Consider the following 21594-nt stretch of genomic DNA (forward strand, 5'->3'; position numbering starts at 1 on the left):
ACCCAGTGGAAGGCTAGAAAACTGAGACATACAGACTCATATTGCTGTGAGGAGAGCAAATAGGAACCAATGCTCTTAAATAACTTCATCACTTTATTTTAATTACTGGGGAAAAACTTAGGAACGTTACATTAGGAACAGATCTTATCATAGAATGGCTTGGGTTGGAAGGGACCTTAAAGATCGTCTAGTTCCGAGACCACAATGGAGCATGGCATCTATGATATCTTCAGGCTGACCTCAAGAAAAAAAACCATGAGCTTCCATCAGAGGTACAAATAAGTCACACAACAGAGGTTAGTTTAAATGGTATTAAAATACAAAGCAAGTGCAACTTAACATATGGTGCACTCTCTCTAGCTAAGATGTATTTTATTCTATGAGTGATCCCAATGGGATTAGCATCAATAAAGGTATTAGAAGCTGGATCATAATGAAGCAACAGCAGACATAAAGAATAGTAATCCCCTCAGCAGTATATTACCTATTTCAGCAGCCTGAATACGTATTTCAACAGCCAAGCAGTCTGGAAAGAATAGAAATATACTTAGTGGTATTTCAGTTTTTATTCAAACATGTTACTTCCTTATAGAAGTTCTTACAAATGATGTACTGGAAAAAAAAAAAAAAAAAAAAAAAAAGTGAAAAAAAAGAGTGACCTTTACATCACTGTTATCATTAATAATAAACAATACTCATAAATTATCCCAAACTGAGTTACACACTCCACAGTGTGCAGAAGTAGGTAGGTAAGTCCCTGCCCAGAAAGTTCACCCTCTGGGTTAACACATAACAGGATGACAGGTGGGTGCAACTGCAGTTGAGGAACAAGAAGACAGAAATAGCATAAGCAGCTCTACACAATAATTTACATGAATTATCCCTATTTCCTTTATATACCCCTATATTTCCTTATATATCCCTATATCCTTTTCATTTATTTTCTTTTTTCTTTTTGATAATTTATATGGAGTGCACCTCTTCACAGAATTTTCCCTCTTATGGATGTTTCAACAGAAGGGTGTTTTCATGAGACTACATAAAGCAGGATTTGAGCTGCAGAAAGAAACTTCTTCTACCTGTGGCCACTTTTTCTCTTAAGAAAGCAAAAATTCATGGACAAAACTTCAAAGCAGAAAGAATCCCATACTGGTAATGGAAGACAAAAGAGAGATGTTCACCTACTCTGGCTGAGTGGAACAAGCAGTCATTTCCCACCTCTTCTGAAACATGAGGGGGAAAAAAAAAAAAAAAAGTCAACTTGGAAAAAAGATGGAGGCATGAATGAGGTCTACAAAACAAACAGTATCATGGAGAAGGCAAATACAAATGTCTTGTTAATTTTCTTCCACACTAGTAGCAGGGAGCATGAAATAAAGCTGGCAGTTACACATCTCAAAACAAGCAAAAGGAGATGTTTCTTCTCAAAGCTGCATGATTACAAAGTGCAACTGCTTGATACAGGGTGCTGTGTATGCCAAAAAGGTCTGTGAGTTCAGGGAAAGCTCAGACAAACTTCTATAGGATGAAACAGCAGAACTTTCTGGCTTGCTCCTTCCTACATAGGTCCCAAGTAACACTGAAGTAGTTAACCTAGTTACAGTGCTAAGAGTTCTAGAAGCTGGCGTGGAAGTGCTGACAACTGACAATGGTGCTGAGCTTTCCTAGTATTAGTAAACTAGCATGAAAAACCCATTTCATGCTTGTCTGCTGGAGACAAATACAAAGATGCCTTGCTCTCCCAGTAACCTTGTTTTCAACTCTGGCTGTGGTGTCTCACCGACTGCAAAAAGTTCACTAAATATCCATTTCACGTTCCAAGAAAAGCCAAGTTGAGTTCCAACTGATGTTCAGTACTAAATGTTTTATAAGTACAATGATTTATAAGGACTTTACAGTTCACAAATTTGTAGCTAGGATGTGAGACAATGATGCTGCCACCCTGGTTACCCAGGACAATCAAGAGCCCCTAAACCTTGTAAGTGACGTGAAATCTTCACCATCAGACTGCTGTTGAGGTTCATGTTGCAGCAAATGGTTGATGTAGGTTTAGTTCCAGAAAGGCTTCTTAATGTAATGGATAATTCAATTTTCTTGAGCTCCCCAAAGAGCATATGAAACAAAATATTCTACTTATAGGTAAAATCTGTGAATCTGAATAATAATAATTTATTGCATCAACTAATAAATACTGTATCAGCTATTGAATCAGCCTTTCTGAGTTTGTCTATAAATGCTTAGAGACATAAAGACACAAACATCCACTCCCTGAAATTATATCATGGATCCGAGCATACCATACACCATATCATCACAGATCTGAGCACCTGTAGTTATCACTGAATGCAGTTTAGGCCAGGATGACCTAGGGTAACTTGGAAGTATGTTTTGTGTGTTTAAAAGCATTCCAGTCCTCTTTTCAAAGAAAAGTCAGGTAATTCATCCACTAGCAAAATTATATATGAGAGAACTAGAAAATCAACAAATAACAGATGACAATGACCATTTTTATATACTTTTTTTTTTTTTTTAAACCATTTTTCATCCTTGTCTCTTCTTTTTTTTGCTTTTTCTCAAGTAACAGGTATAAGCAAACATACATGCTAGCTGATCCCTCTACACCTTAGTTGTGTGCTGCTGTTTTAATCAACCATTAAATAGGAATTTGAAAATTTTGCTTAAGACTATAAAATATTTAAGGCAGGGATCAGGTCCAGGAAGGAAGGTTTTGCTTTTTAAAGTTTGGAGTAAGACACAAAAGATGAAGTCAGGCTTCTGCTGCTGTCACTTGGATCCAAACCCAGCACCACATGGAGGTGGGGAGCCAAGGTGATGGTAATAACCCCGTTCGTGGTGCTGAAAGGCTGTGTGTTTGTTCACTGTTTACATCACACTTCCCAGTACTTTTTAGCTTTAAAAAATAATTACCAATGATTGACAATAACATCCTATTTGACACTTTGCATTAAGCAGGTGGAGTCCCGCAACAACTGGTCTGACCTGGTTCCTGTTATCTTAGTTGAAGCACTCCTGACACAGCGAGAGCTCTTTTGGCACCAGCCAGATGCTGCCAGGAGCCCAAACGCTGCACAGCAGTGGCAGGGTGAGCATCCATCCACCCTGTGCCTTTGTGGGGCAGGTGCAGAGCTGTCCTGCTTCACACCAGCCTCTTCAAAGGGCTTCTGTAAGGCTTGCTGCCATCAGCTGAGGTGGACCCAAAGAACACGCTTGAGCCTTGCCAAGGTAAAATGTGAGCTACTGGAGCCATGGAAATCAGAAACTCAAATCATGATAAGGCAGGGGGTGTTGGGTGAGCGGGGAGATGGAAGCAGGACATGCTTGAACCCGCAGTGATTCCTACAGCAATGAATTCTTGGCTCCTAACGGGATGTTATTGACTTCAGGGGACTGTGGTGGGAGGGCATGCAGGACTTATTGGAGGATTGGAGCCTTAGTTTCCTAAGAAGGAGGTGTCTGATTCTACAGCACATATAGCATGCACTTCTTACTTTTCTTCTCTTACCGATGTTATATTCTGCACACCTACTTGATGCAGTGTTCAAAATACAAGTTATAAAGTCAAACTGCATATATTTATGTCACTGACTAATGGTACCGGAATAATTCTTCATCTTTCTCTTAAAGATAAGTTACTAGCAGTAAGACTACACTTCAAATACATTGCCCGCTTTACCTCGAAGTACCTGACTGGTTCCATTTACTCCGAAGCTTACATATCAGCTGGTGATTAGGTGATCAGGCAGATCAGGGCTGATAAGTGTATGTGGCTGATAGTCTTGAAGACTCATTTTGATCTTTGCAGTACAATTTAGAAATACAAATTAAGTTTGTTCCTGGGTTCTTTTAAACATAATCGCTGAATAATAATTCTGTGAATAACTTTTCTGTTAAATGATAAGAGAAATTTTACACTGTAAAAAAAAGTTGTAGCAAATCATTTTAAAAATTCATTTGCTTGTCCATAAATTGCAGCTCTAGAGAGGGAAAAAAAAAAAAAAGCTTCTGTTTGTCAAGGTCAGGAAGACAATGTTTAAGAGATGCTGAGAGGATATACTGTATACTCACAGTATTGCCATGGCAAACAAAAGGAATGCCAAAGGTATTTTCTTGAAACCTTGCTCTCTTTGAGGAAATGTTGGTTCTTTTGGATCCAACTTATTAAATGTCTGAAGTTCTCCTGTGTGGAGAACTCTCCTGTGAAGGTCTCCTCTTTTAATGGATTAAATTATGGAAATAATGTAAATTGGAAAACCCCAAGTGAATTCCAGATTCTATTTTTAATTAGGTCTGAATTGTGTTTTTATTTGTTTTAGATGTTTGCAGTTTGGATCATTACTCTTTTCCTTCTTGATGCAGCCACAGGTAAGACACACAGTTGATAAAATCTATAAACAGTAAAAGTTGTATGCAACTTACACCACAATATTATTATTATTTTTTAAAAAAAAAAAAAAAAAAAAAGAACATGCTTTGGAATGCATATAATAGACTTCTTCATTAGGAGTAATGAGTTCTGTCTTGTCTTTGCCATGTTTAACCTACCACTCTTTAATTCTGTAAAGGCTTTTGCAGCTAGCAAACAGAAAAAGAACTAGAAAGGTTTTTTAATATACAAATGGATTCTGAATTTCTTCCAGAACTGTTTTCCCCACCCACCCACAAGAATTTGTGGTAGCTCCAACACTTGTAATGTCACATGTTTTAAACATAATTGCTGAATAGTACACAGTCTAGACACTTACTCTGCACAGCACTGTGCAGAAAATAGTCCTGGTCCAAAACATCTCTTTGCCAATAGGAAAGTATAGTTCAATAGGGATGGATGAATGGGGAGAAAACAAACAGTGAAACAATCCAGAAGCTCCCTGATATCAGGGAGGAAAAAAAAAAAAAAAAAAAAGAAGAAGAAGAAGAAAAAACAACACATTGAAAATAACTGAATCACTTGTGGAGTCCTAGATTGCATCTTCACAATCAAATCTTCTCCTCTTTCTCAGAATGTATTTCCAGTATATAACCCACCAGAATTTTGTACAGAGTTACAAATAGAGTAAATCATGGTCTGATGTATTCTGACTGCGTCACTCATTCACGGTAGCAATAGCTTCTCTTTGTTTTCAGCGTCATTTTAATAGCAATAAAAATGGGGGATTTCACAACTGTTATGCTATGATGGTGGATAAGTTTGACATTTAATGGCAACACCCGCATGTCATATCTACATCACAGTTGTATTAAAGTCACAACAGAAATTGGGAAATTCAGGCACAAATCATACTTCCTTAGTCTGTGCTTAGCTCTGGGCTTCCACTCAGATCTTACTCCATTGCTTCCACTAAATCCTTGATGATTAAAAAAACAAGAGGTGGTTTACATAAGTGATGGAGCAAGCAGTGGTGTATATTTTAATGATTGGGTGTTTTCTGTTGCTGGGTTGTTTTTTGATTTATTTTCTTTTGTTATTTTAACTCCTTCTTTAATTCTTGCACAAGAAGTAACAATTTAGATAATCTGTGGAGCATTAGCACTAAGTTGAAGGGCTTCTCTGAGCTGAAAAGCTGCCAGCAAAAGCTCATCAAATTCAGTTTGATCTCAGGATACAGAAAGGATCAAGTTGGTTTTTTTTTTGTCTTTTTCCAATAGCTATTTTAACAATATGTTTACCAAAACAAATCCTGCTTTCTCCTGAGCTCACCTAACTGAGCTCTAGGCAATGTCTGGAACAGGAATGGATCTTAAGTTTCAAGTCCCTGCTACATGCATAAGGCACAAGAGCACAACTGAGCCCTTAATGAAAATGGACACGGGTGCCGTGCTCATTTGAAGCAGCCATTTTCCACTTCCCTGCAATAAATACTGTCCTGCCAGCTCTTGTAAAGCGGCAGCAGCCTGGTCTGCTACATTCCCAGAACACTAACATTGTTCTTCATGTGTCCCAGGAAGGGAAGTGTGCTACGAAAGGCTCGGATGCTTTACCGATGATCCCCCTTGGTCTGGGATCCCCGGCAGAGAACTGACAGGCTTGCCCAGCCCTCCAGCAGCTGTGAACACCAATTTCCTCCTTTACACTAGAGACAACACCATGAAATACCAGGTAAGAAACTGGTTTGCTTTAAATATTGATAGTGTGCTACATGGTCAACAGATTATATAGACTGCTGCGTTCCTCCCAGCAGAGGCCCCGATCCATATAACACATGCCATGAGCAGTCCATCCCAGTTTCCTTTCATCTCATTTCTTTTTCCTCATGTCGGTTGTCTGATGGGCCAGGTATAATTGCAACGTCTTACTAACTTGCAGTCTTCTAACACAAGTCATCAAAGACATTTTTGCATTTATTCTATGTTCTTTTCTACAATAAGCAAATGGCCTCAATTCAGTTTCAGTTTTATCATTACAAAGACAGAGGTAAGACAAGTACAAAAGGAAAGCTCAGTTTTGGATTCTGTGTGTCTCCAGCTGAAAAATATATTTCAGGTACTAATATATTATATGTTATATTATATTACATGAATTTAGGGCACAGTTCCTACATGATTACGGGATCCTTTTAATAATATATAATTGGTCTCAGAGGCTCTGCTCATGTGATGGCCAAACCAAACCCAAAGAGTAGGCAGGTAGTTAAGAGTGAAGATTAGGAGAGAAAGTAACTGTGCACCAGAGAAGGGAAGGAAAATGGGATGAAAAATTAAAGAGAAGCTTAGAAGGGAAAACAAGAGACTAAAGAAAAAAATGAAGAAGAGAATGACCATCCCTGTGAATTTTAGTTGGACAAAAAACAAGGGAAAATTAAGTAATTTAATAGGAAAAATGAAAAGGGGCTGCTTTGCTGTTGCTGGCTTATGATACATGAAAAAGATTTCACAGGTGGGATTGTTTGTTTGTTATAAATGGTAGTCACAGAGGAGACATTTAATGATTTCTCCTCTGAGTCACCTCAGACATCTCCGAGTCTGTGAGCTTTCAACCTGAGTCAATTTTTCACTGGAGGTGAGTTGTGCACTAACTAGTGCAAGGCATCCCTTTTAAGCATACCAAGCTGTACCAAAAAATAAGTGCCAGTTTTCAAAGCAATGCATTATTCAGAATTCACTTTTGAAGAAAATAATGCCTTCCCTCTCCATAAACCCCAAAATACCTACAGCATTTGCTGTCAGCCTGGTGGCCTTTGTCATGCTGTCTAGACTATCTTTAAGATAACGTATGAATAAGCTTAGAATGAAAATCTTATCTTAAAGAGAAAAAAGCAAAAAAAGGATACAGATTCAGAGTCAACTGCATTATACCTTGTAGAAAACACTATTTGTTTTGTATTTTGGTTATAGTTTTTGATAAAATATTTTATTTATATGACATGTTGTACCAGTATATTTCAAAGCTCATATCATTAGTTCGATTAAATAGAAGTTGAATTTGTTGAAGCTATTTACTGATATTCCCCAGCAAGGCAGTTTAGGATCAGGAACAAAACATCTCTTTGGAGCCCAGAACAGAACTATGCTCTAACTATTGAGATACTCTGCCCCATATCAAACTGTGAATTAGTACAGAGCATTCACATTGTTACTGTTGTTTTGCTTGTTTGTTTCAACACAGAAAATTAATCCTTCAAATCCTTCAACTATCAAAGCTTCAAATTTTCGAGCACACAGGAAAACTCGCTTCATTATTCATGGCCATCTTGGTGGAGCTGACCTTCCCTGGATATCAAACATGTGCAGGGTATGGTGTGATTGTTGTCTGACAGTCATTGTATTTGAAAGTGAAAATATCCACAGACATTCCCCATTAATTGGCTTATGAAACTTACTTCTCTGTTTTTTTTGTTAATTCTGGGAATATATGAGCAGAAAAATCCTCGGAATCAAGTTCAGTTTCAGAAAACTGCCTGCTTGTTCCAAGCTCCGAGTATAGAGCACTTCAGACTCCTACTTAACAGCTTTTTGCTGCATTCACCTCCACAGTGAAAGCTATAATTGATTGGTTTTTCAATTCCTTGGCAATAATAAAGGAAAAAAGGTCACTTTTCTCACCTCAGCAAAAGTTCAAAATAAACATTTCAGATCGAGTGAGGCATTTGATCTACCAAAACCAAAATGTTTTGTTCAGCAGATTGGTTTCATTTTATTTAGGTACATTGCAAAAATGAAATTGTTTCAAAATGAAAAATCGGAAAGTTCCCTTGCCAAAAGTCTCTAAGTAGAATAGTTTGTTCAAAATACATGGAGTCATGGGCTGAGCATTTCAGGCACATGAACATGAATTTGTGAATCTCATTAGATGATCTGAATGTATAAATTTTGAAGAACGAAGCTTGGACAATAAAAAAGAAGTCATTCTATCCTCTTTTTCTAACTGGGGTAACTAAGACAAGCTGATATTCTAAAACCAGGGACAGCAGCTGGGAAGGAAAACAGAACTGCAACCAGCTGTTAGACACCTTTATGCAGCATTCAAACCTGCCTCCAGTCTGCCTCCTTGTGTTGATTCTGTAGTATTAATTGGAAAGAAAGCACTAAAGATGTATCCTTACCAGTCACATAAACAAAGCAGGTGCGTATAGCATCTTTTTGCAATGCCACTTTCTGAATAATGGAATGATGCAAGATCTGAGTTTCTAGGATGATATTAGAAAAATGCACTACTAGAAAGAATCCCGTAAGAGCTGTATAATTTTATTAAAAATAAATAATAAATAAAAATCACTGGCCAAGTCCTGACGATACATCTCCAATTTATCCCCACTCTTCACCCCTTGTGTTCAACACCATTGACAAGAATAACTACTGCATAGAGTACTCCATGGCAGCCTGCTTTCTGGCCTTGCAGACTGGTGTCTACAAGTTACCCCACAACAGGCTTCTGTAAAATAGTGCCCAGAGAAGACATCAGGAGAGCAAAGGGGGAGCTCAAAAGAGCCTCATGACAGGAGCAGAATGCCAATTCTGCAAGGGTGGGATGCAAAAATCAAAATGCACAGAACTACAATGAGAACCCCCAGCTAGAGCAAAACAAATGATTATTTGCGCTTAACCTGGAAGAGCTGTGCTTCACACTTGTTTCCTTCTTCTTTTCATACCTGACAGTTCATGTTTCATGTTGAAGACGTAAACTGCATTTTGATTGACTGGACAGGTGGCTCCAGTGGCTTGTACACCGAAGCAGTTAACAATGTCCGCATCGTGGGGGCTGAGCTCGTGTACCTTGTGAACCTTCTCGAGGTACAAGTATCCATGGAATGTGAACACCAGCATGTACATGTAGTCTGTATGGTAAAGCCTGTGGTCAGGGTGGCATCATTTGATTTGATGTGATGTAGTCAGAAAATACAGGTGGTCGTGATGGCCGTTTTTCTGGATAAGCCATTCTGGCTGGAGATTAGGAAAATTGGTGAGGAGAAGAGCAGTAGTCAAGGGCCAACATGACTAAAATATCCCTCCATGGGCCTCAGACCCTGCCTCCAGCTACAAGTGGATGGCACCACAGAGAAGCGGTTCTCCCACAGCCACCCGAAGTCACAATTTCCCTGCAGAGGCTCAGCCGAGCCCGGCATGCCAGCAGCACATGGCCTCCTCCTCCTGCAGGAGCTGGGTGGCGGAGCACCTCCATAGCACCACAGCCACTTTATTCACATCATATTTCCCATCTAGCACCCTTGTTTTTTCCTTTCCATACATCTTTCACAGAAAGACTATGGCTACTCTCCTGCCAACGTTCACTTCATTGGCCATAGCCTTGGAGCACATGCTGCAGGGGAGGCAGGGAGACGGAAACCCGGCATTGGCAGAATAACAGGTACCGAGGCTGTTTCAGCTGCAGAAGCTTTATATTTTAACACAGCTTAGGAGAACCAGAGAGTCACTGCTACCTAACAAACACAACATAGACCACACTGTTGCTTTGCTGTAGTTAATAGTATACAGCCAGCACGACTGCACACAAATGAAGCCATGTCATATCCCATATCATTTCACATCACCAGTCACAGCCCTGAGAAAGGCTGGACAGCAACAGAAGTATTTAACTGTCCATACTGTGGCTAAATATGTCACTTTGCATAGATCATATTGAGTCCCTGAGAACATGCTACCTATGATTTTTAGCTATATCAAAGAGCAGGAAGAAAATACCGTATTACATCTGGAATAACAGACTTGTAAATAAATATACTAGCAACTCATTATCATATTTGGCTTTAAAAGCCCACTCTAACATGACTTTTCAGCAGTTAAGAAGATTGAAAATCTGAAATGAAAAACTGAGTACCCCTATATTTACTGTGTCACGATGAGACAAATAGCTGTGGGTACCCTCGAAAGGAAGAAAGCTATTAGCCACATAGCTACGCAGGGAGGCACAATATCATGACACACTCCCACACCACATCTGTTAAAGGCTCAGTATTTTCTGCTTTCCTTTCTCCACCAGTCAGTCCTTCGCTTTGCATAGACATTTCTTTGACTAGAATGTGTGCAATTTGGGGAAAATGGGATCAGAATTTTAGTGCTTTGTCCTTAGAGAGAGCTCAGTGAGCCTGAAGTGGAGGGTGATGTTTTCAAGCAAATTTGCTGTTTAAAATAAATTTTTGATCTGATAAAGATTCTCATACAAATGTGCATGGTTAGAGTAACATGCCAAAATTTCACATCTTCTACTACTTTAAAAAGAACAAACAAATTACCTCTTCCTATGACAGTATTCCCCAGTAGTAAGTCATCCATCCATCCAATTTTTACTGTGTTGCCTCCAGCCACTGTTCTATTAAAACCTCATTTGTTTGGCCAGCTGTCCTACATCCACAAAATAGATTTTTATATGAGCAGTAAAGGTAGAAATTTAATGACATATTGTGTATACACATCGCATGTGATGACAGTAAATAAGTTATTGTTTACTTAACCAGCCACATCTCCTTTCATTGAGGTTTGGATCCAGCTGGGCCTCTTTTCCAGTATACTCCTAACAAGGTTAGACTGGATCCTTCAGATGCAAAATTTGTTGATGTAATTCACACTCACGCTGGTCATCTCTTCTTTGACTTTGGTAAGTTTTCACACAAGAGCCAACACCTACACACAGGCATATCAGAGAGTGATCAGTCTTCAGTCATTTTACATATTTCAGCTCCTGGGATTCTTCAGACTTGCGGCCACCTGGATTTTTATCCAAATGGTGGGAAGAAAATGCCAGGATGCAAGCAGCTTCGAGTACCTCCCACAGCTCGGGATATCAATGACCTTATGAGAGGTAAGTGTATTGTAAAGAGGTAATGCATCACTATAAGCTGTAGTTTGAAAGGCCAGTTTGCAGGCTAGGCTAAGGTAAAGCCTTTTGAATGTCTATATTACTTAAATATCTCAGATTTGGAGTAGGGAGAGAATGCTCAAAAATGAAAGATTTAAGCTGTTTGTGAAATACCTATAAGTATATGGGTGTTTATACACCCGTGGGTGTTTGTATATAATGTGTATGTTATTTATAAGCACCCATGGGTGTATAAATATATACATGTGTGTATGTATGCGTATGCATATCAATATACTAATTAATGAACACTCCACGTGGAAACCTCAGTCAAAGCATACAGACTTGTCCACTAGCCTGACCTCTGTGGAAATTCCATGCACAAAGGGCCAGTGAAATTCATTCAAGGATAATCCAAAAATGATTTTATTTATTTATTTATTTATTTTAAATCTGAGCTTCCCTTCTTGCTACAAAGACATCAGTCGCAGAAGTACCGGGGTCAGACATATTCATCCATGCCATTAGCAGCATTAGTGTCTTCAAAGGGAACGACACAAGGTTAAAAATATAGAAGATGATAAAATGACTGCTGGGATAGTATTTCATGTTCTTCAAAGAAAGTTGGGCAGTTAATAAGATTTATCCTGGGATTGAGCACAATGGATGCCCCAAATCCTGCCTTCTGCCTTACCCTACAGAAATAAGAACATATGTTATTCACAGCTAAATGTTTTGAAATCCCTACCACTAGTTAAGTAACTGTTTTTCAAAAATTTTCTGTATCAGAACTGGTTTGAGAACTTAGTAACCCAAGACTGAAAGCTGGCTACACGCAGAATTGTTCAGAACCAAAACACCTTCAAGACTGACAACACAAATGTGTCTCAGTTTTCAGCAAAAATTATGTATTTTCCACAGATATTTCACTAGGCTGCTTGCAATGCTTTGTGGTAAGAAACGAGCCCAGCTTTTCTGAACACAAGCAGATGGAGTGGGTTTTTCATGCAGCTTCTAAAAATAGAGACAGCCTTAACTCCTGCCTCTTGTTTAAACCTTGCTTTGTACTTATCTCTTCTGTTTGATAATATTTACATTTATGTAGTGCTTTTATGAAAAAAAAAAAAAAAAAGAAAAAAAAAGTGCCTTAGAAATGCTATTTAGTAACTTCTTTCTACAGCTTTTGATGCAGGAAGGAGACTGGTATTATGTTCCCATTGTATAGATGTCAAGTGAATTTGGCACTAGCACAAAGTAAGCCAACTCTAAGAGCTGGGAATTTTAAAGTTAAAAGCACAGACCTTTCTGAATTAGTTTTTAAGACAGAACGATAAAGAAAACATACTCAGGAAGCCTTGATGACCCGGATTGTTTTCAAGAAACGCAGACAAAAATGCTCTTCACTTTGTTTTTTTTTCCCCCCTACGCAAAGAGCAACGTGTATCAACTGGTCAATATCAACTGGTCTATCTTTAAGATGCATAAATATTGATGTATAACTATAGGTGAAATTCTGACTTCACTGAAAGCTGTGCCAGCTTGCAATTACTTCAGTGCCTTCAAATCATCACCCTATAATCAGGCGAGGTCCCCTGAGCCTGAAGCAGACTGGAGCCTGCTTTTATAGCCTAACGTTGGTGTGTTTGATAAAGGAGAGGCTTTGGATCTCATAAAGACAATGCTTGTAACAAGGGACCTGTAAATATAACACAATTTGCACTTTCTTCTTCCCTGCACTGCCTGCTTAGGAATTTCACTCTGAGTGCAAAATGCACTTGTTTAGAAAAATCCTGACAAAAATCAAGGACACACTGCCAAACATCTTGCTTTTCAGAGCATTTCACAGAATCACCAATGTCAAATGACCGCAGATTTTCTAGAGCTTAAAAACACTGAAAGCCACTGAAGTTAAAATAATTACTACAATTTTCTTTAATTTTGGAAGTGAGTGGAAACTGTGGTTTTACAAAATACCACATTGTGATAATGGTAAGCAAACGAAAACTACTTCATAGTAACTACTATATGCTTTGCAAATGCCACAACTATGAATTATTCCAGTCTTCGAAACATCAAAGGGAAATTTAGCTAACCCCTCCCCTCTTCCCATGCTAAAGTAAAAGCAGTCAGTGGTGCACAGAGCAGGACTGGAGGCTGCTTGAAGGCTGCCAGGTGCATCTCCACCTCTCTGAGCTTTTCTATGGGCAAAGGGACATGCATGGGCAGCACCTCGCTCTTCCCCATCAAAAATATTTTTGTAGTTTCAAGTGTGCTTTTTACCACAAAACCAAATAATTTGCACTTTAAACACATTAAATTGTCACTGTTTTTTAATCCAAGACTTCACTCTATGTACAAATGCTTTTGAGGGAAGAAAAAAGACCCACATTTGCTGTTTTGGCATGAACTTTATGGTTAATATATTGCTCTAATCTTTTTTATGTGGGCTTTCTCCTAGCATATAGATCTATTGGATGTGGACATAAAAGAAGCCTCCGGTATTATGCTGAGAGTATTATCACTCCAAATGGATTTCTTGGCTACCAGTGTGAAACATACCGAGATTTTATATCAGTAAGTATCAGGTACATGTTTATGAAGTGGGTAAGGGCCCTGCCCTCCTTCCCTTAATTTCTGGGACCATTTCTGCACTCTAAATGATAGGATAGAGGGTGGCTCTGCAGACCCACTGACTGCCCTCCTCCAGATCACAGCCAGAAAATGGGCAAAATGTGAAAACAGCAAACCCTAAGAAAGATCTAGGAGAAAATGAAGACAGTACATATACACACAGCTGGGTTCACCCTCTGCTTAGGTCAGCAGCAAGGGACACGGTCTGGCTGAAGGATCTCCATTTAAACCAGTGTCTTACAAACCTGGTGGAGCCCATCATCAAGAGGATGGCTGATGGATTCCATAAATGTTTAAACATCTGTATAAGCAATAAGGAGCCACAGTATTTAGAGCAGGGGAGACAAATATTTATACAGCGCGGCCGTGCTCCCACATAAAACAACCCTCAAGTGCCACAAGAAAGAAGGCAGCAGAATGTCCTGGTGTTTCATGCCTGACATAACTAGGAAGCCAGGACTGGATTTGCTTGTATTGACTCACAAAAGGAAGGATTGCAGTACTGCAGTGCTGTGGTTTAACCCAGCAGGAAGCTCAGCACCACACAGCCCTTTGCTCATCCTCCCCATTCAGTGTTTTATCGGGGGGTGTTATCAGCATTGCTCTCATCCCAAGTCCAAACCTCAGCACCATGCCAGCTGCTAGGAAGAAAACTAACTATCCCAGGTGAAACCAGGACATGCTGAAAAGTTGTTATTGCCTGTAGTGATTCTGCCACATAACTTGAAAGGCTGATGTAATTCAGGTCTTGAATGAAAACCAGAACCCCATGCAATTTAGTGATGAGGGGGAAATGATGTTGTTAATCAAAGAGTAATAACTGATGATGTTCATTTAGCCTTTCATTCATCTAATGCCCAAACAGCCAAGGATCCACAGATGCCACTTCTTGTAGAACCTCCTCATTATCAAAATTGAACTCTCCAAATATTGCAAAAACTTTTTTTTTCTCCAACTGAAATTGAATCCCTTCACTGAAAATATACGTTTATCATTTTTTTAATACACAACAAGACCATTCAATATTCAATCTACATAGATTAATTTCCACATACCAAAGCGATACCCCAAGCTTTATGATTCCCATGCTTAAATATCTTATCTGTATTTTCCAGATCAGGTAGTAAGGTGCAGCATACATTTACGTATTTATTCATGGTCTCTGCAGGAATAAAAGGAATTAGGCCAGATTTTAACCTTTTTTTTTTTTTTTTTTTTTTTTTTTCTTTTTTTCTGTTTTTTTCTCCAGAAGAAATAAGCAGACTGACCATCACAACTCCTTTTGTCACCACTCTTTTAAATACTGAAGATAAGATATGAAACGAGTACCTTTTTGAAAAAGAAAAGAGAGAGAGAGGAAAAGCTGAAATATCCTAATTTATTGTACTTTGAGAACTGAGATTAAAATAGATAACATCTTTTAACAAACACTGTTATTTTCCTCCAGGGAGCATGCTTCCCATGCCAAAAGGAAAGATGCCCGCTGATGGGTCATTATGCCGATATGTTTCCTTATAAAACTGAGAAAGAGCAGCAAAAGGTTTATTTAAACACGGGGGCCCACCCCCCATTTTCTCGTAAGTACTGGTTTGGGGTGATGAATTTAAAGTGGCAACAAAGTCTATATGAACAAATACCTTATACTTCTACAGAAATCTGCTCAAGTAAGAGGTGCTCATGGAATTTTATGTCTGTTAGGAATATGGAATATCAACATTATCTGGGAAAGGTGGAGATAATTATAGAATTGGTGCTGACATGTGACTTAGAAACCCTGCTAAATTTTGTTAAATACATGATGGCTTCAAAAGCTCTGTAAAGCTGAAGGTGGGAGGAATTATATGCTGAAAGTGCAAGATTTCAAGTAAAGCTGCACAGCTGTCATTGACAAAAATCTATAAAACTAGATCATTTTAGGGTATTTTTGCAAAGTTCATCAAGTCATGATGACGGGGAGTAATAAGTATAAGCATAGTTTTAAATGTGATTAATGTAGAAGCAGCCAAAGAACTGGGAAATAAGGAAATTTGTAAATAAAACGTAATCCATTCTGGATGATGAACTGCAAGGGCAATGAATCACATACAGTCTTTGCTAGTACTAGAATATGAAAGAAAAACTAGGTACAAAAATATTTATATCTCATCTTGGAAAAAGCACGAAGCAGAAAAATGAATTTGAGTACAGAGAAATTATTCATTTATTGAATCTGAATGAGTACATTAATTTCAACACCCACACTGTTGAGTTTACAAAAACCATAGCCTGAAGTGGGTGAAGAGACTATCTTTTTAATAGCCCAAATCAAAGGCAGTACAAATACTTTCCAAACCTGGTTACTTGAAATCAATATGCACTACTCATGAGACATCCCGCCACACCCAAATTTCTCATAACTGTAACTACAAAATGAAAACTGACGCCAAGCGGAAGAGCAAAGCATGGTGTTGCCCATGGCAGATTAAATACTCTGCATGGCCAGAAGGCCAGCAGAGGTTGGATCTGTGATTTAGACCACTGTCAAGGAAATTAAGATTACCAGAATCACACAGAACTAATGTTTCCCTTAATAACGAGAGCGGCATTTTTTTTTTTTGCTTATAAGCACATTTGTGCAATTCTCTTCTCTCCCTGAAAGGTATTGAAACATAGGTTTCAACGACTGTAAAGAGATTTATTTCCCTCATATTTCATTTTGTTTTCAAAGGCTGGCGAAAAGAGATATGTGTCAGAGTATCTGCAACAGAAACCATGAAGGGAAATATAGATGTAGCCTTGACTGGTACTAATGGGATCAGGAGAAAATATACAATTGACACGTAAGTATACCATCACTGTTGAAAAAAATGTTATACTGAATTTGTAATGTCTCTTTTCACATGTCTCATCTTGTTCTTTGTGATCTACACTGGTCATAAAAGCAGCTGATACGTGGTCAAAGTTCCCCACGCTACAGGATGTGGTCAAAATGTGCTTGCTGGTCTCTCCTGCTCTGTGCTTTCTTTTCAGACAAAGGTTAGTATAGCAAAGTGGGCAAGAGCTAAGAGCTCTGGGGCCTGACAGTAGGCTACTTCTGGTCTCGGGCATGTCATTTGGAAATCTTTAAGATGACAAAGAGACAAATGATGCACAACTGTGTGATCATTCCCTCCCCTAGGCAATGTGCACCAGCAGGGAAGTTGCATGTTTCTTATGAACCATGCCAGAGTCTGGCATTGCGGCCCACTCAGCCTAGCCTTTTCCGGTAAACGTGGATTAATATTTCATTTATATGCTTTTCTTTTTTGGCAGGGGAACTTTCAAGCCAGGCAATACATACTTGAACTATATTGATACAGAAATTTCTGGGAACATTTCAAAAGTCGAGTTTCTCTGGAAGAAGCACTTAGGTCAGGTACACAGAGGCTGCATGGGAGCTGAAGAAGTCACAGTAATATCTGGGGAAGATGGAAATGTGTGAGTATACAGCCTAATTGTGTTCCATGCTGTGATTCTCAGGGGGAAAAAATATAAAGTAAAATAGAAAAATAAGCCATTGTGCTGAAGATCGTTTTCTTAAACTTTTCTCTTGTTGCCAGGTCTGTGTTCTGTGGCCATGGGTCTGTGCAGCCAAACAAATGGCAAACCCTGATGCCTTGCTAGGGCTGGCAGAAGAATGTCACAGCTGTCCACCCTCGACGAGAGCATGCTTTTTCAGCCAAACTGCTGGCAAGGCTCCTCCAGCAGAAACGGACAATTTTTCCAGCCTACTACAAAAGCTTTATTTCCAAATCAGTACTGTTAGCTTGTATCCAAACAGGGGAGCTACACTTCTGTGAATTCTAGTTACAGCCACAGCTAACGGGCATTTTACCAGCTATAAATGACATGGTTTGGTTGTATTGCAGAGTCAAGAAGGACAATACTAAAATAGGTTAAAAACAAAAAACAACAACCATGGAACAGACAGACAAATCCTTTAACCGTGCCTGCTTACTTCTTCAGGAAAAGGACACTTTCATGCTTTTCTGGAGCATCTTATTCTATCTGAGGATTCTGACAAATAATTTTAATATAAAAATATTCCGAGTTTTAATGGCATTGACTGACACCTGCTCTTCCCTCCTGAAGAACGTATTTAAACAACATTTTAGCAACACATCCAAAAGACTGTCTAAGAGCTGGGACTGCATACCAAGTTGCGCAATCTGCCCTGAGAAACTCAACCATCAAAGTTCACCTCGTATCAAGCAGGACAGCTTAATGCACAGCAAAATATTTGATTGTTGCCTTTTTCACTGACTTGCTGTGTTCAGCTCTGCTGAACACTGGGTGAGCTGGGACTCTTTCTCTGTACCTGAAATGGGTACCTTCTTTATCAGAATAATGTTGTACTATTGAAGATACTAAATTTTCTGGCAGCCTTTAAAATAATAATTTTCCCTTTACCATTGAAGCTGAATTTTCCACCTGCACCTTGCTTTTCTGACACCAGAAAACCCTGACGGCCTCCCATAATTTTAGGGAAAGTATCTTAGAAAAATATTTAGGACTGTGGTTATTTTCCCAGTATAAAGAACTTAATATGCCCCTTTCAGAGACACAAAACTTTTCCCCACAAGAATTCTTATGATCCTTAAATTGGGCCTCAGCTGCCATACTTTCATTATTACAGCATTGCCCCAGAATATTTGAGAGCATTTTGATAGCACTTTTAGCAAAATCAGGCTACCAAGATTGTTTTTGTTTCAGTAGAAGCTTACCACAAAATTCCTTTTGGATTTTATTGCTCACTGTGGTCTAAGAAATACAGCAAATTTTTAAACCTAATATGAGGTTTATCATTTGGGCACAGAAATCCTATGTGGGAATCATGTTGGGCAACTCTGATCTGTCCCATCCTAATAACTAGCTATTCCAGAATACTTCCAATGAGGTTCACCAGAAACACTGTTGATGAGTTACACAAGGATAAACATGAGTGATGAACAGGTGTTATAAATTATGCAGCAATAGTTCTGAGATATCAGAATCCAGTCAGTTCCCATGAAGTTTGCCAGAGGAGATTGATTAGGAGATTTGAGTTGAAGTTCACAAATCTGTCTACTTTCATGGGCTCCCTGCTTTGGTATGTTTACCACCTCCGCCCATATGAGGAATAGGATCCAGAAACCTTCCCAAGGGTGGAATTTATTCTCCAGAGAAGTATAAACCGAACCCCTGGGTACATAGTTGGGAAATACCTATAGTTAGGAATTACACCATCTTGGCCATCTGTCATAAATCAGGCATGGCTCTCTGCCTCAGAGTTGCACAAATTAAGCAAATGGAGGGAGAGGGAAAGGAATACTTACTATTCTTTTCATGCACTCAGGGCCTTAAGCAAAAGAAAAGTAAATATTTTTCTTGGGGACTCAAAAAATGTGTGTAGCAGAGCCAGGAAGTGCATTATCTGATTTAATGACATGAGGAATCAGTGTGAACGTCATGTGGGCCATGGCTTCTCACTATGAAGAAACATCATCCTGTTGAATTAAGGAGTTTATAAAGCACAAACCCTTTCCCTTCTGCCTCCATATTTGGCTGTGCCTTTCTTGCAACTTTGGACATTAATTTGATGTTTTTATGAATCATAAATCATAGTCTTCCTTTCAAAAAAAGTGAGCTTTCATTTTGTTTAATTTTTAGCTGTTGATTTCAACACCTTTCTGGTGAAATATAGCAACTCACATGGGCTGATAACATCTGCTCTAAGCTGATTAGGCCCCTTAAAAATAGGTGTTTTCTCACCCAATCAGTGCAGCTAAGAATAAAATATTGTGTTACTTTCTTCTCCATGTCTTGTCCCACGTTGCGTTTATATTATATACTCTTTCTTGAGTTAATTTTCACTCATTGGTATAGTAAATATCAGCACAGCTAATACATCTATAAACAGAACAGGAAACAGGAGGTTTATTTTTTATGAGCTACAGGTGAAAAAATATTGAAAGCAGCTGTGTTGCTGGTTTAGTTTGGGATTTAAGCTTTTTTTTTTTTTTTTTTTTTCCCCCTCCCATTTCTCTTTGTAACTAAAAATCAGAATTATTACTTGGTACAGAAAATTTGGATTCTATCACTTGTGTTATCGGAACCAGTCCATAAAATGCAAGGGTTTGATATTTCACAAGATACTCTGTCTTTGACAATGACTGGAAGAAGTAATAGCTTCACAACAACATAAGCCAGGTTGTTATAACAATTTAAATTGCATCTTTAAAATGTCATAAGATGTACTTTTTGAAGTCTGGATGTCAAATTGAAAAGTAGACTTCCTTTTAATCAAATGTGCTTTGTTTGTCTAGGATTTCAAAGGACGTATGGTGATATCCATTCAGTCTTATAAATTATTTAAATATTCTGTAATACTGAGAGTGCTTCAGAGTTACAACAGAAATTTCATTTAATTCTCCTTAAGCATTTGTTCACTACAAAAACAATGCCAAGGTAAACTACTAACTAACCATCATAAGGCATTCCACCTCAGTCCCTGCTCTCTCTCAAAACACCCTTTTAGCAAGGGTGTAAGATCAAACAAACAAACAAACCAACAAACCTCTTAGATCTTTTATAGAATAAAGGAACAGCAATGAAAAGTAGTGCACAATACTAGCTCTCTGCTCCACTTACATCTGCATTTGCCTTATATGTAGCATCAGAAACAAAAATTTTAGCAGAAACAGTATGCTTTTCAAGAAGTGATGAAAACAAAAACCATTTGTATCAGTTCTCTATTAACAGGAATAAAATGTAATCAGAGAATCACTTAGGTCGGGAAAGACTTTAAGATCATCAAGTCCAACCATCCACCTAACACTACAAGTCCAGAGCTAAACCATGTCCCTAAGTACCACATCCACAGATGTTTTAATTGCCTGTGGGAATGGCGTCTCCATCACCTCCCTGGGCAGCCTGTTCCAATGCCTAACCACCCTTTCCATCAAGAAATCCTTCCTGATATCCAAAATAAACCTCCCTTGGCGCAACTTGAGATTGTTACCTCGCTTCCTCTTTTGGAAGCACAGCAAAAAGTATGCTTTCCTCTTTCAAAAAAAAAAAAAAAAAAAAAAAAAAAAAAAAAAAAACTGCAGTTTATCAAAAAGTCCCTCATAAATATTTGTGAGCACAGAACAAAAAGTATAATAACAAAAAATAATTAATGCAAACTATTAGGTGGAGACCTCGATGCTTAGTTTACACAGTCATCTCTCTTCCTATTGAATCTTTTTGATTTACTTTTGATCCTATCTATTTTATTTCTCTGACTATTCAGATTTTTTCACGCTATTTTAATACCCTAGAATATGTTGATAAAATCCTTGAAGATGAACTGCAAATTTGCAGGAAATAAACAATCACTTTGTTCAAGAAGTCCTTCTGGTCTTTCATCTTTGTTAGAGAAGAAGCTTGACACATCTCTTACACAGAAAGCCTCCCCAGTGCCTTCATCCTGCCTTTAAGACTCTGCTTTCAGATTACATCATTTTATAGCCCAGTCACTTGCCAGCATATTTACTTATAGAAACACCATGGGAATTTTCTTAAATTTCTCCAGGAATGAAAAATACATCAGGCTTTCTTCCCTCCTTCCACCCCCCCATCCTCCCCCCCCCCCCCCGATAATCTGCAAGATCTCTGTTTCACTTGCTTTCACATGATTTTATCATCAGTTTTGT

General features: G+C 38.5%; 2 protein-coding genes across 3 annotated transcripts in view; one reads left to right on the plus strand and one right to left on the minus strand.

Moving 5' to 3' along the window:
* The window catches only part of GFRA1 (GDNF family receptor alpha 1), a 258834-nt gene that overhangs the window by 203730 nt on the left and 33510 nt on the right, over positions 1-21594 (minus strand). The gene's annotated exons all lie outside the window — the stretch shown is intronic.
* On the plus strand, positions 3128-17662 carry LOC311440214 (pancreatic lipase-related protein 2-like). Its single transcript, XM_084526811.1, has 13 exons — positions 3128-3243; positions 4335-4383; positions 5961-6115; positions 7622-7747; positions 9112-9246; positions 9712-9820; positions 10949-11068; positions 11150-11272; positions 13728-13843; positions 15348-15477; positions 16608-16719; positions 17192-17356; positions 17479-17662. Exons 2-13 carry the CDS (start codon positions 4335-4337, stop codon positions 17540-17542), a joined length of 1404 nt encoding a protein of 467 aa, XP_084382937.1. The 5' UTR covers positions 3128-3243; the 3' UTR covers positions 17543-17662.

Source organism: Aythya ferina, assembly GCF_964211825.1.
Source record: "Aythya ferina genome assembly, chromosome: 7".
Lineage (NCBI taxonomy): Eukaryota > Metazoa > Chordata > Aves > Anseriformes > Anatidae > Aythya > Aythya ferina.

Bases quoted from the DNA above. Each gene is read 5' to 3' on its own strand.
- LOC311440214 (XM_084526811.1), top strand. From the start codon at position 4,335: ATGTTTGCAGTTTGGATCATTACTCTTTTCCTTCTTGATGCAGCCACA. The intron at 11,069-11,149 runs GTAAGTTTTCAC...TACATATTTCAG, and splicing joins TCATCTCTTCTTTGACTTTG to CTCCTGGGATTCTTCAGACT. The intron at 16,720-17,191 runs GTAAGTATACCA...CTTTTTTGGCAG, and splicing joins AGAAAATATACAATTGACAC to GGGAACTTTCAAGCCAGGCA.